This window comes from Melitaea cinxia, chromosome 8 (genome assembly GCF_905220565.1).
Source record: "Melitaea cinxia chromosome 8, ilMelCinx1.1, whole genome shotgun sequence".
Taxonomy (NCBI): Eukaryota; Metazoa; Arthropoda; class Insecta; order Lepidoptera; family Nymphalidae; genus Melitaea; species Melitaea cinxia.
Genome location: NC_059401.1, coordinates 9263214 through 9279177, shown reverse-complemented (window position 1 = coordinate 9279177; position 15964 = coordinate 9263214). Strand labels below are relative to the sequence as shown.

Here is a 15964-nt window from a genome sequence, read left to right as displayed (position 1 = left end):
CCCGTTGGATCAAAGGCTCCCTCTTTCTCATCCGAGTCTGCTCTTTCATCTATTAAAAGACATGAAAGTCAAAGTTTTGCACTTCTTTGTCAAGCTCAAGCTTTTCCTGTACCGATATTCAGGCAAGTTATTCATTTTTCAAGTTTTTTATATATACACCCACACAAATTTTATAGAACCTGTTGGTGCTAAATCTCCAACATTTTCATCTGAATCAATGGGCAGCATATTTAGAAAACGCATTGGACAAGGCTTCGCTCTTCTTTGTCAGGCTCAAAGTTATCCTGCCCCAGTTTTCAGGCAAGTCTAAAATAAATTTGACCACATTAATATTTTTTTCAAACTACAGAACCAGTTGGCTTCAAAGCACCCACTTTTTCAACGGACGCTCGTAGTAGTACTTTTATACGAACTGTTAACCAAAGCTTTGGTTTATTGTGTCAAGCTCAAGCATTTCCCGTACCTTTATTCAGGCAAGTTTTGTATTATGTATTGTATGAATATTTTTTTAAATCTTGACATTTGGTAAGATAATCCCATTTTTGTTCTTCGACGAATTGCTATTTATAGGTAAATATTACTAACTTTAAACTTATGTTTAAAGTTTTGCCTTAAGTGAGTAACGTATTTCTTCAGAACCTATTGCCAGCACAGCACCCAGTATTACTTCGACTCAAAAAGCTGCTGTTTATTTCTCTCAAAACACATCGTTAGCTCTTTTGTGTCCAGCACAAGGATTCCCCGTACCCGTGTCAAGGTGCGTTTATCAATAACTTTACATATTTCAGAACCTACTAATAAAATTGCACCTCGAAGCGACAAAACCCGCAAATTTGAAGGTGGTGAAATATTTTTAGTTTCCATAGCCGAATCTGTATATCTTACTTGTGAAGTAGCTGGGTATCCTCCCCCGATTTTTAGGTAAGTTAGTATTTAATTCTTGACAAAAATTAGCAAATTTTTGTTCCTCTAATAAGCAGATTGTTGTTATCGTCGTCTTATTATACCAGTATGTGGTGATTTTTATTAAATCTGATAATGTCTAAATCAGTCTCTGTCATTTACAGAGCCATCTAATAAAATCGCACCTAGAAAAGATTCCACTAAAAACTTCGAAGGTTGGGAAGTATTCTTCGTGCCAGAAAATGATATAGCCTACTTAACATGTCAATTAGCTGCTTTCCCAGTTCCCTTATTTAGGTGAGTGCTAGGTCTAGTCCTCATTGTGGGTTTAAATTCCAGAGCCGTCGGGTAGGACAGGACCAAAAGTGACCGGAGACGGACTTAATCGTCACGTAGGGCGAATTGAAAAAAATCTCGCACTTCTTTGCGAAGTACAAGCATTCCCCGCGCCTTTGACAAGGTACCGCCTAAAATAATGACGGTCGGCCGCTGGCATCTCACGCATTCATCTTTCACGTAGACATCATATCATCCCAATGTATTGATATGCGTTGTTATTACAGTCTGCTGCGGCGGGCGCCTCGCCCACGCGAGACATGAAGGCGTGATGAACCGCGGCCGGCCGCGCGCCTTATACGATCCACAGCCAAAGTAACGATTGAGCGACGTAGACACCTCCTGGTAAGTTTCAGGGTGTTCTTGCTTTCATTCAGACGCTTTAATCTTTACTTTGTGCTTCACGCGATCCGTAGCTATGCTGTGTTTCTTTTTGGAGGATCTCCAGCATTCAATATTGATTTCATGTGGTAGCAAACCATATCGCAAGCTTCAATTTTCTAACTTTTAAAATCGGTCAGGCTTTATTGTGGTTTATGTTTACTGTCTTCATCAAGTAATTTCCTTATTTGTGAATATGTCGATATTTTACGCAGCCGGCTAACAACATCACTTTTCTTAAAATTTTAGGAAAGGCTCAGGCTAGATATTAATTGTAAATCGGAAACTCGGATTATTTTATAAACAATTTTATGCATTATCCATATTATCACTAAAATAGTTTTTACTTTTATAAAGTACAAATAATTTTATTATCAATCAAAGAAAAGTAATAAGTATATTTCTTAATATTAAAATACGTCATAATACGTAACTTTTATGAGTAAGACGTCAATGATATCAGAAAACTTCAAATAAATGCCGACAAATATACAGTTTATAATGACTTGTATTAAGCTTACTCTCCTTTGTTACAGATGGTATAAATTTATCGATGGTTCCGCTAGAAAGCAGCCCGTTGTCCTTAATGATAGAGTAAAGCAAGTATCGGGCACCCTTATCATTAAAGAGGCTAAAGTTGAAGACTCTGGAAAATATTTGTGTGTTGTCAATAACTCTGTTGGTGGTAAGTTTAACTTGTCAGATATTTCAATAAATGTGATACAATACTTTATTTTAATTTTGTCAAAAATATGGTGATAACTGCAATTTACGAAAATTGCAATGCTTCCTAATATTCACAGGTGAATCGGTTGAAACTGTATTGACTGTAACGGCTCCATTGAAAGCTACTGTCGAACCCGCTACTCAAACCGTTGACTTTGGACGTCCAGCTGTATTCACTTGTAGATACGAAGGCAACCCTGTCAAAACCATTACTTGGCTTAAAGATGGAAAAGACATGAACCATCATGACCCCATCCTTAGGTAAATCATTTATTTATTGTTTGCTAATACACTTTTGCTAACTAAAACTAAAAAATAACAACATTTTTTTAATTAACATATTTAACTAAGAAATATAATATTTCAGAATCGAATCCGTTAAGAAAGAAGACAAGGGAATGTACCAATGCTTTATCAGGAACGACCAAGAAAGTGCGGGTGCTAGCGCTGAACTGAAACTTGGAGGACGATGTATGTTATTCATTGTATTTATTTATTGATAAAAAAATCAATATTTTCCATTGATAATAATTATTTTACGTACTCTGCTAAAACGAATTTTGAAAAAAATTATACGAGTAGTTATAGCTTTTAACTAGAAACTACCAGAACAAAGAACCAGAGAATGGTTCTAAGCTTTCAAACTCTATTTAGAACGAGATTTCTTTCATAACTTGCCGTTGGGCCTTAATTTTTCTTTCACTGGTGCCAGTTTTATTATATCGTATTTAATATAATTCCAGTCGAACCACCTCTGATCCGCCATAGCTTCGGTGAACAGACCCTTCGCTCGGGACCCTCTCTACGGCTCAAGTGCGTAGCTTCCGGCAACCCTACTCCCGATATTGTCTGGCAACTCGATGGAGAGAAGCTGAACAGCGGAGAAAGACTTCAAATTGGACAATTCGTTACCGCCGACGGCAACGTCGAATCGCACCTCAATATCTCTTCTGTGCACACTAATGACGGAGGATTGTACTCGTGTATAGCGTCAAGCAAGGTTAACGATTTGTAATTCATATTTAACAATAATAATAAAAACTCTTTATTGTATACCAGAGTGAGCAAAATTACAAAAATAAAAACAGGAGATAAGTACAAAAGGCATTTGTAGTCATATTAAGTAAGAGACGTATGAGTGTAATAAGGAAGCCCAGTTACTAATGGACCGTGGACCATTATGAATAAATTTAAATCGTACATTTACAAATCTCGAATTTAAAGTATTTATTAAAAATTCAACTAGTGATTTCGCTTCAGCCTGTAATATCCCACCGCTGGACCTATGCCTCTTTCAGATCAGAGCTTAATCCACCACGCTGCTCCAATGCAGGTTGGCGGATATATTCCCTACTATGAGTAACGATCGCTATCAAGTGTACATGATAACAACCGGGACCGACGGCTTAACGTGCTCTCCGAGGCGCGGTGGGGAGACCCACAAGGACTGCACAAACACCCATACCATGGAAACATCTGTGTGGCCAATACAAATTTTTGTCATGTGTGGGGATCGAACCGTTGTGCCAAAGTGATTGCCAAACAGTCCAGCTAGTGATTTGGGATTGAGAAAATTTAGTAAGAAAGTTTTACGTCCAGGAAAAACTCGGTTTCGCCATTAGTGCACCAACTTAGCAAATTAAGTTCCAAAAGTTGTAACTCGTAGAGACCTTTTATGCAGTGCAAAATTTCTAGAATTTTACGGTATAACACATACTTGTTTTATGTTGTTGCAGGTTGGCAGTGCATCGCATGCGGCCCGAGTCAATGTATATGGTCTGCCCTACGTGCGCCCCATGAAGAAAAGACCCGTTGTAGCCGGAGACACCCTCATCGCGCACTGTCCCGTGGCTGGATACCCCATCGATTCTATTGTCTGGGAACGAGATGGACGGTATGTAAACACTGTTCTTTACATTATTTTGAATAAGATTAGCACTAATGCATCCGATTTCCGCTGATGAATAACGTTTATATATATATATATATATGTGTGTGTGTGTGTGTGTGTGTGTGTGTGTTTGTTTTTGGCGTAATTATTAGCGTTAGTGCCTGTGCATGTTTTCACAAAAATTTACACATCCAGGAGGCTCTTAAATGAGATTTATTTGTAAAATGATAAAAGAAAAATTAAAGCATTGATATATCATGTACGTATGATGCAGACACAATTAGACGTATTTCATGTGAGAGAGTTTTAATTTGAAGCTAAAGTTTGGTAATGCTTCCGCCAATCGCTACTTAATAGCCACAAAGAACAAAAGCATGCGGGAAGATTCCACCGGGTTGAATCCTTTATGGATATGATACCAATCCAAAAAAAAAAATTAATGCTTAAAAATCGTAAGTCCCTTAATTAAAACGAAATCATTTATTTTATATTCAAATTTCATAATTTTCCAAAGCTATAATAAAATGACAAACATACAATTAAAAAAGGCATCTCTTCCTTAGCAATTACTTCAAAACAATTATAAACACCGTGAAATTTTAATTATACTAACACTGTTCCTATATTGCTCAATTTCAGTGTGCTACCAATCAACCGCAAACAGAAAGTCTTCCCCAACGGCACACTTGTTATTGAAAACGTTGAACGTATGAGCGACCAAGCGACCTACACCTGCGTAGCCAAGAACTCTCAAAGTTACAGCGCTAGGGGAACTCTCGAACTACAAGTTATGGGTAAGGTACTCATTGATTTCTATACGAGCAAAGCGGAATGTCTTTTTAAACGACTTTGACTTAATCGATTGGGACTTTCAATCGATTTATAATCCTTTTTTATAAACTTATTATGTCTTAAACTAAATGAAACCATCGTGTACATTTTGGTAAGATATTCTAACTCTTATTAGTAAAAAACAGCGTAATTGAAAAAGAATATTTTACATAGTCAGAAAATTGTTCCATTTACATGAAGTCATTCCCCTATGCTCAGCTACTTCATTCGATGAGGAATAACCGTTGAAGTCATTTCAATATCAAAATAAGGTTACTTATTAATTTTATTTACTTATATGTGATAATATTATTCTGCAAAAAAAGTATATAAAAAAACGTAATTTACGCATAAATATTTTTTTGCCACATTGATTCAACATTTACATTCTATTCGACTTCAATGGTTACCACCTTGTTATGAGTATATAATAAAAACTTTTTAACCTGTAATACAACAAACAATAAAAGAACCACAGTATAGATTTTTTTAAAAGAATAATAACTGTTATACATCTTATCATTATTTTTGTTGCATTTCAGGTAAATATTTATTGATAAGTATTTGGAAGAGTTTAATTACTTGCTGCTCCAATATCATCTTAATGTAAATAAAAAAGCAACAATGCTAGTATACATTACCCGTGACATAAACCTGATAGAATATAGAGATTGATGGTGAGGTCATAAACATGTATGTCCCCTGCTAAGAAATCACACAATAACAATTTTTCAAGTAACATTAAGTATTCCTAAGTATTAAGTCTGAAATTAGCTTAAAACAAGATGTAATCATTATAGATTTATATATAAAATGTTGTGAAGAGGCAAATGTACTATTTCGTAGTATTTATTTAAACACACAAAAAATATCCTGGAGTAGTAAGTAAAATCACTAATGTGACTGTCCTCGTAGTAAAAGTAAAATTTAAACCATATTCGTAAGCTTATGTATTTGTTTCAATATTTTTGATATCTTTTACAATGATTTTAATGATAAAAATAGACCCACATTAGCGTCTCTTCCACCGGTAATGTCATAAATAACTTAAAAAGTATAATCAGATCAAATATTAGATTCGACAACATAAAAAAAATCCAGCTACGATTTATGACATTACCAACAATATTTGATAAACTAATAATATTTTCTTTCAGGTACTTCAAAAAAAGATTATATATTTTTTAAAATTTTATGAAAGGATTGTTCTAAACATTTTATCCGAATGGTACGCGATATTAATGTTTATGCCCGCCAAAGATACGTCATTTGCCACACACTCCTATTTCTAGTTCTAATAATAATAATAATAATAATGTTACACAGTACCTCCTCAAATACTACCGTTTGAGTTTGGCGACGAACCTGCAAATGCCGGAGATATGGCTTCAATATCATGTGCTGTAAGCAAGGGCGATCAACCACTCAATATCACGTGGGTTTTCAATGGAAACATTGTATCCAAGAGAAATGATTTGGGAATCGTTCTCACGAATGTAAATAGAAAAACTTCAATTTTAAACATTGACTCTGTGAATGGGATACATAGGGGTACTTACTATTGTGTGGCGACAAACCCAGCTGGTTCCGTCAATCACAGCGCTATACTTGAAGTTAATGGTACCGGTCCTAAGTTTTTAGCTTTTTTCTATTATTTACAATAATAATTCCGAAGACTCCCAGTACCTAAAACTTATTATATCAGTAATGCTTTGTATTAGTTCCACCACAAATCACCCCGTTTGAATTCGGCGAAGAGATTCTCTATGAAGGTGAAACGGCGTCCGTGTCCTGCGTTATGAGCAAGGGCGACCTACCTGTAACCTTTAAGTGGCTCCTTAATGGAGAAGAAATACAGCCGCGAAATAACCTCGGCATTGTTCTAACCACGATAAGCAAGAAAACATCAATTTTAAACATTGATTCTGTAAATGCTGTGCACAGAGGTTCCTATACGTGTGAAATAAAAAATCAAGCTGGTGAAACGAATCACACCACTCTTCTAAGTGTTAATGGTTCGCTTATTTATATTACTCTTTATATTTATTTTAACGCTTTTCTGTCACTACAGTACCCCCTCAGATTTTACCCTTCGAGTTCGGCGATGAACCCGCTAATGCTGGTGACACTGCATCGGTTCAGTGCGTTATGAATAAGGGTGATCTGCCGGCTAACTTTTCTTGGAGCTTAAATGGGAGAAAAATTCCTCAAAACAATAAATTCGGAATCGTAATAATGAGCATGAGCCGGAAGATGTCGATTCTTAATATAGATTCTGTGAACGGAACACATCGAGGAACATACGTTTGTCATGTTGAAAATTTTGCTGGACAAGTCAATCACAGTTCGACTCTGGAAGTCAATGGTCATCTGATATGAAACATATTTATTTTGTAGTTTTTTGTTACGGTTTTTTCCCAAAAATATATAAACGTAGTTTTTTAACAGTTTTACCCCAAATCCACCCCTTCACCTTCGGTGACGAGCCAGCCAATTCGGGGGATACGGTGGGGATTCAGTGTATGGTGACTAAAGGCGACGTACCTTTGAACATTACGTGGTATTTAAATGGAAAGGATGTTACCACGATTCAAGGAATTTCTGTTACAAAAATTGGGCACAAATCGAGTACTCTGTCGATCGAGGCCGTTTCATTCATTCATACGGGGCTGTATACTTGCTACGCTGTTAATCGAGCGGGCCATGCAAACTATTCTACTGAGTTAATAGTTAACGGTAAATCAGGGCTTCCCATGCAAAGTTATGCTTATTATGAACATGCACCAAAACTTCCCATTTGTTTTCCTTTTTTTAATATTGTCCTATGTTGTACGGTAGTAAATATGTATAGATTATTGGTTCGTTGATAAGAATTTTCTGTGTAGTTGTACCGCAGGTTACACCGTTTGATTTTGGGGAGGACATATTAAATGCAGGTGATACAGTATCACTAACGTGTACAGTAGGAAAAGGCGATTTACCCTTAAAAATCTATTGGCAACTTAACAATCAACCTTTGAATTCCGGTAACGGTCTATTTATAAATAGAAATGGAAAAAGAATATCCGTTTTAAGCATAGAAAATGTGCAACATGAACACATTGGAAACTATACGTGTATAGCGGAGAATGAAGCCGGTCGCAGTAGTCACAGCGCGATTCTCAACGTTAACGGTACATTTTAAAGACACGAATATAAATCTTGCTTATGCTCGCACGTCAATTGGTTGGTGTTAATAGTTTTAAGTTATATATCTTGTTTCGTAATCCATTTCCATATACATCATTAAAATTATAAATAATACTTTTGTCTCTTTTAATTTTGTCTCTAGTTGCCCCGCAAATTATGCCTTTTGATTTCGGAACCGATCCTCTCAATGATCAAGAAATGGTTGTGGTAATATGTACTGTAAGTAAGGGTGATTTGCCACTCACGATAGAGTGGTACTTCAACGAGAAACCTTTAAAAACTGATACAAATGGCGTTACACTAACTAATGCAAAAAGAACGAGTCAGCTAACCATAGAATCGGTGTCTCATCACAACCAGGGAAATTATACGTGCGCCGTTAAAAATCAAGCGGGGAAAACGAATCACACAGCCGAATTATATGTCAACGGTATTCATTAGATATAATATATATTCCACTATTTTTTTCTGATTTGCCTTATTTTGTCCTTGCATAGTTCCTCCACAATTAATGCCTTTTGAATTCGGCGAAGAACCTGTAAACGCCCAAGAAATGGTTTTAATTACATGTACAGTTATGAAAGGTGATCAACCGTTAAAGATAGATTGGTATTTTAATGACAAAAAAGTTAAACCTGGTGACCAAGGAATATCTCTTATGAATAGTAAACGTGCAAGTCAGCTAAGTATTGAATCTGTTAGTCATCAAAACCAAGGAAATTACACTTGTGTTGTGTCCAATCAAGCGGGCGCTATGAATCATACTGCCCAACTCTTTGTTAATGGTATAGTGTTTACTTTAACTTGAACCTTGTAGATTTAGATTCTTTCTGTGTTGCTTTTCTTTAAAATCCTATCCTCAGTAACTTTGGCGGGCCATAATATAAAAATAAATGTGTTATAAACGTATGTAGGGTACAAAAAATTAAAGATACGACTAAAAATATTTCAGTGGCACCAGTAATAATTCCTTTCGAATTCGACGAATCTGTGTATTTTGGTGAGGGCGTCCAAGTTATGTGCCACGTACCAAAAGGAGATAAACCGTTAAATTTCAAGTGGAGTTTCAGTGGGGGAGACGTGAGTTTACTCTCTGGGGTGAATATAATGAATGTGGGGGACATGGGTTCAGCTCTCATTATACCAACTGTGACAGCAAAACACTCCGGCAGTTATACATGCACTGCATCTAATAGTGTCGCCAAAGCTAGCCACCATGCAACACTTAACGTTAAGGGTATACACACAAAGTAAACCATTCGTGCTTTTCGTGTTTATGTTTTCCCCCTAATCCTTCCAAAAAAAACATTGACATATTTTTTACTATAATGAGGTTGGTCTTACAGTGGCGCCAATTATATCAGCTTTTGAATTTGATGAAGCTGTTTTTTTCGGAGAAAGTATTCAAGTTATGTGTCACATACCAAAAGGAGACATGCCAATAAAACTAACATGGCTATTTCGTGATCGGCCTTTAGAAAAAAAAGATGGAGTAATTGTAACTAAAGTAGGCGATAGAAGTTCTATTTTGGCCATACCGTCAGTGACAGAAAAACATACTGGAAACTATACTTGCACCGCTTCCAATATCGTAGCAAGCACAAATCACACAGCTAAATTAAACGTTCAGGGTACACAAACATATTGCGTGTTATGTATATTTTTTGTTTATTTCATTTTTCCTATTAGTTCCTCCGCACATCGTTCCTTTTGTGGCTGAAGAGCCAGTTTTTGCTGGTGAATCTGTACAATTGACGTGTCACGTATCCAAAGGAGATGCGCCTCTTGTTATTTCCTGGAGTTTTCATGGCAGGGAACTATCCTCTCACGAAGGAATTACAACAATGAAAATTGGCCAAAGAACGTCGCTTCTAACGATTTCTAGTGCAACAGCTAGTCACAGCGGCGAATATACATGTCACGCTTCGAATGAAGCCGGTCTTGCTGTTCACTCTACCACAGTTAATGTCCACGGTATCTTATAAGTTCCAATTACAGCGCTTGCCTTCGCCGCACGCTGCACGCTTGCATATATAATAATAATAACTGGCTTAAACTTTCTGGATTAACAGTTTTACCACACATCGTACCCTTTGAGGCAGATGAGTCTGTATTTGCTGGTGAATCTGTTCAGCTTAATTGTCACGTATCAAAAGGTGATTTGCCTCTTGACATCAAGTGGCATTTTCATGGGTCTGAAAATACATCTTCACATCTCGGCATTATGACAACGAAAATGACGTCGCGCACGTCATTTCTTTCGATTGCCGCGGCTAGTGCCGATCACAGTGGCAATTATACCTGCGTAGCTACCAACAATGCCGGTTCTACTAATCATTCCACTATCCTTAACGTTCATGGTCAGTTTCATTGTGTTTACACCATTTATATTATGTTTATCACATGCGGCCAGAGGATGTGTTAACAGAATCTGCATGTATTCTGTTCACATGTCCGCAAGAAATGTTAGCTTATTATTTTATGTTAATCATGGTATATTTTAGTTTTCTCATTCAATCATTTAATTTATCATTATAGTCATACCAAACATATTGCCGTTCGACGTCGACCAAGCTCTGTTTTCTGGTGAATCAGTTCAGATGATGTGCCATATATCAAAAGGAGATGTTCCGTTGGAAGTATATTGGGAACATAATGGTCACAAATTATCTCGCGAGTTAGGAACGTTTACAAAAGTTGGAGAAAGATCGTCCGTATTGATGCTTCCGTCGGTTACTGATGCTCATAGCGGCAACTATACATGTATTGCAAAAAATCGTGCTGGAACCGCATCTTATACTACTGTTCTTAAAATAACTGGTATTTAAATAGTACTCGTATTATTTATATCATTAGGCGTAAATAGTAATTATTATGATTTACTTTATTTAAAGTAGTTACTTATTTTAATAAATTTTGATTGCAAGTGGTCCCGTACATAATTCCATTTGAAGTCGAAGAATCTATTTTTGCCGGCGAATCGGTACACCTTACTTGTCACGTATCGAAAGGAGATCGACCACTTCAGATAACATGGAGTTTTCAGGGAATTGAAATTCCTTATCATAACAATATGGGTGTAACTACAACAAAATTAGGAGAAAAAGCTTCGGTTCTTAGCATACCTACAGCAATGGGTCAACACAGCGGCAACTACACGTGCACAGCCAGTAATCGTGCCGGACGCACACACCACTCCGTTCTCGTCAATATTCATGGTATTAGATGTCGTCATGTTCCTTCCTTTAGAATAAATTCTGAACGTCATAGACAAAATAATGCACGTTTAGACTTAATTTTAGCATTCTCTTTTTGTTGGTTTTGATTAGTTCCACCCCATATAATGCCATTCGAAATCGAAGAGTCCGTGTTTTATGGAGAATCAGTGCAAATGACGTGCCATGTCAGTAAAGGGGATCGACCAATATCTATATCTTGGACTTTCGAAGGGCAAGACCTTTCATCTGTTTCTGGAATCAAGACACTTAAGATGGCAGAACAAACATCTTTCTTATCTATAGCCTTAGTTACTGGTTCTCACAGTGGCAATTATACATGTATTGCAAGAAATAAGGCGGGGGAACATAGACACACGACTTCCCTACACGTTAATGGTATTTTTAGTTAAATATCCCAGCATGTGTTCATATAAATCACTAACATATTATATATTGTTCTATTTGCTTAGTCGTTCCTCACATCAAACCTTTTGAACTGGACGAAGCCGTTTTTGCGGGGGAGTCTGTTCATCTTGACTGCCACGTACCAAAAGGAGATATCCCCATGAAAATAACATGGACTTTCCAAGGGCAAATGGTAACACAAAGAATGGGTGTTAAGACTACATCCTTGAGTGACCGTGTCTCTGTTCTGGATATCCCTTCCGCATCGGGAATTAACAGTGGCAACTACACTTGTACAGCTTCTAATAAAGCCGGCTCTACCAATCATACAGCAACTCTCAACGTCATTGGTATTTAATCAAAATAATAAACGGTTGTTGCTTACTATTTGTTTAGTTCCTCCTGTCGTTCAACCATTTTCATTTGGAGAAGTCGCAATGAATTCTGGACAAGTGGTAACCGCAGCTTGTTCGGTTATTGAAGGAGACCATCCGCTTCAACTTAGATGGCTTTTTGATAATGAACCTATAAAACCAAGATCTGGGGTAACAGTATTTAATATTGGAGAAAGGAGCGCTATTCTTAGTATCGGTTCCGTAATGCATAACCATGCGGGAAATTACACATGCATTGCAGAAAATGAAGCCGGAATGCATTCACATACATCTTCATTAATTATAAACGGTGCTTAGCCTCTGACATAATCAAACAATTTTTTATCGTTATTCTTTACGTTTTTTTGAGTTTGTTATTTTTAAATTATATTATTCGTCTAGCCAATTAATAATATAACTTCCAGTACCTCCAAACATTCTACCGTTCTCGTTCGGTGAAAAACCTGCAAATGTCGGAGAATATTTACAAGCAGCATGTACAATCAATTTCGGCGACCTTCCACTAATTATAACTTGGACGTTTAATGGCCAGTTAATATCACAAAGAACCAATGATTACTCGTTGACGAATTCAAAACGTAGTAGTTTACTAATCATTGAATCAGTTGATGCGAAACATGCGGGTTCATACACGTGTATTGGTGAAAACCGTGCCGGGCGTGCTACGTATTCGTCAGATTTAGTTGTTTATGGTTAGTCATAAAGTTTAGTGGTAGCATCTTATTATTAGTGATTTAGAACAAGTTTGTTTCAGTTCCTCCCAAGATTGCACCTTTCACTTCCGGTCCAGAACCGGCTTTCTTAGGAGATTACTTTGCTCTACAGTGCATAATTACTCATGGAGATCAACCAGTTAAAATAGAATGGAAAATTAACAATCAATCAGCCAGTTCAATACCTGGAACTCGTGTCAGTAGCATTGATCGAAGAAGTAGTGTACTTACTATAGAATCCATACAAGCTAAACATGCAGGCATTTACAACTGTACTGCCAGCAATACCGGAGGCGTTGTTTCTCACACTACTGAATTAATTGTTAAGGGTGCGGGAACTAATTTTAAAAAATGTTATGCTCTATTTTTGTAACCTTACATTTTTCTATGTCTGCTTCAATATAAGATATTTGCTCTCCCAGTTCCGCCTTTGATAGTGCCATTCAGTTTTGGGGAAGTACCGGCTAATCCTGGAGATACTGTGGTAGTGAACTGTGTTGCCACTAAAGGAGACCTGCCATTAGAAATATCTTGGACATTTAGCAGCGAAACAATAGACTCAAGTTTACATCGAGACATCATGACTACCCCGCTAGGGCCACGAGCCTCTGTACTCACGATTTCTTCAGTGAGCGCAAATCACCAGGGAAACTACACATGTATTGTTCAAAATGCGGCCGGGCGTGCAGAACATGCTGCGACTCTTATTGTAAATGGCACGTTTCATATCTATATTCAAAATTGTATGTTACTTCAGGAAACTAACATCACAGTTTAGCACCGAGAAAGACTCCAGATTAAACATTCACTTCCGGACACGTTTTCTATAATCCTCACGAACTACTAACATTGCTATCTATCAATCTATCTAACAGTACCAATAATGGTTATTTCCAGTATTACCCCGCATTGTTCCATTCTCGTTTGAAACTCCTCTCTATGCGGGCCAGGCAAGTCAGGTTACTTGTTTAATTTCTGAGGGTGATCTTCCACTCGACATCCAATGGTACTTTGAAGGACGTCCACTAAAAGAAATAACCGGTGTTATGGCAACTAAAATCGCACAGAGGGCTTCACTTCTACTCATCGACCCAGCAGGGTGGTCACACAGCGGCAAATATGTATGTCTCGCGCGCAATGCCGCTGGTTCTTCCAACTATTCCGCCTCATTAGAAGTACACGGTATATATAAAAACACATAAAAACCTTAATTCCTAGCACGGATTAGCTTTGCGTAGCTACAATATCGTGAGCTTTTGTAATAAACCAATTATTTCTACAGTTTCGTCTGTAGCAACTGGAGATCAATTTGTCTTGTGAATTGTAAATCAAAATATAAACAACGTAGGAATAGATCGTCAATAGGAACCGGCTGCGGCTATCATCGACGAAACCATTTCTTCTTCCGTTCCTCCTTGCATATAGCTATATCCTGCATCCATCCATTCCTTTTTTCCTATCTGTATATTTTATTTTTTCATTTTTATTTGCTTGATGGTTGTTCTAGTTGTCATGCTTGCTTTTATTGATCAATGGAAATAATGTTATGTTATCAATAAATATGTAAGTTAAAGATATTAAAGATAACTGTTAACCTTTAATATAAAAACAAAAATAAGCAAATTTTTTGGTTCTTCATTATTTCAATTGATTGATTACAAATTATATTTGCAATAATTTAAACGGCTTTTTATGGTTTGGTTTTTATAATCTCATTTGTTTCTTTGGTTTGTAGTTAGTTAAGCTACGTTAGTTTAATTTGCATCTGAAATAAGATTTAACTAAAAAGCTTCTACAGCATTGCTTGCTATATATTTATACATCATTGTTCATATATTCACAAAATAAAAATAGTATTTATATTGTACTATTCATATTACAAATGTAGACTTAATGCTATAGAGGCGTTTTTGTTGTCTGTTATTAAATAACCTGGAAACCGAAGTAAATATAAAATCATTAAATTAATAAAAATCTCTATAATTACATATTATATTATTTTTTGTAAATTTAATATGAAAATTCAGGTTATTTACTTAAAGAAATTGTCAAAAGTTTGGAAATATTTTCAGAAAAAAGTATTAATGTTGTGTTGATACTATTTTAATAAGTATACATAAAAGTATATTATTATTTGCTTGAAAGTAAATTTATTCTATTCTTAACACAGAATAAACTACTGTACCGATACTTAAAAACTATTCTTTACTTCAAAAACTGCTGAATAGATGAAATAAATAAAGAAATATAAATAATAATATTTTGTTTCACACATAAATGTTGAAAATATTCCATGGCATTATTTTTACGGATTCGTAAAATTTTAGTTCCTCCACGTTGGATTTTGGAACCAACTGATAAGGCATTTGCGCAAGGTTCAGACGCTAAAGTTGAATGTAAGGCCGATGGCTTCCCCAAGCCCCAAGTGACCTGGAAGAGGGCTGAAGGTATTATATAACGTGTTGTTATAATTACAAAATTAGTTTTAATCAGAAGACCATGTTTATTTAATTAAAATTTAACTCTATTAGGGGATACGCCTGGCGATTACAAGGATCTTAAACCAAACAACCCTAACGTTAAAGTTGAGGACGGAACATTGACTATTGCTAACATTCAAAAGACGAACGAAGGATATTATCTCTGTGAAGCTGTTAATGGAATTGGATCTGGATTGTCTGCTGTTATTTTGATAAGCGTTCAGGGTAAGAAAAAAAATTACATTTTATATTCGTGTAAATTGGTAATACAATGCTCATACCTTAAATTTTAAAATTTTAGCTCCACCCCAATTCGAAATTAAAATGAGAAACCAAACCGCCCGCCGAAGTGAACCCGCTGTCTTGCAGTGCCAAGCTAAAGGAGAAAAGGTAATTGAAGTCAAAAGATTTAGTATATTAATTCATGTTTTAAATTCTGCGGTTGACGTTCATATTTTTTTGTAAATATCTTCGCGCTTGTCTGAAGTAGTTCAGG

At 36.3% G+C, this 15964-nt stretch overlaps 1 protein-coding gene across 1 annotated transcript in view; it reads left to right on the top strand.

Annotated features, from left to right (window-relative positions):
* LOC123655868 (Down syndrome cell adhesion molecule-like protein Dscam2) overlaps positions 1 to 15964 on the top strand; it is a 51686-nt gene that overhangs the window by 16539 nt on the left and 19183 nt on the right. Inside the window, exons 7-16 of the mRNA XM_045591615.1 lie at positions 2157 to 2305; positions 2424 to 2607; positions 2714 to 2817; positions 3090 to 3346; positions 4083 to 4240; positions 4877 to 5031; positions 6395 to 6688; positions 15316 to 15435; positions 15520 to 15693; positions 15770 to 15858. Coding sequence (XP_045447571.1) covers positions 2157 to 2305; positions 2424 to 2607; positions 2714 to 2817; positions 3090 to 3346; positions 4083 to 4240; positions 4877 to 5031; positions 6395 to 6688; positions 15316 to 15435; positions 15520 to 15693; positions 15770 to 15858 — 1684 coding nt within the window. The remainder of the gene's footprint in view (positions 1 to 2156; positions 2306 to 2423; positions 2608 to 2713; positions 2818 to 3089; positions 3347 to 4082; positions 4241 to 4876; positions 5032 to 6394; positions 6689 to 15315; positions 15436 to 15519; positions 15694 to 15769; positions 15859 to 15964) is intronic.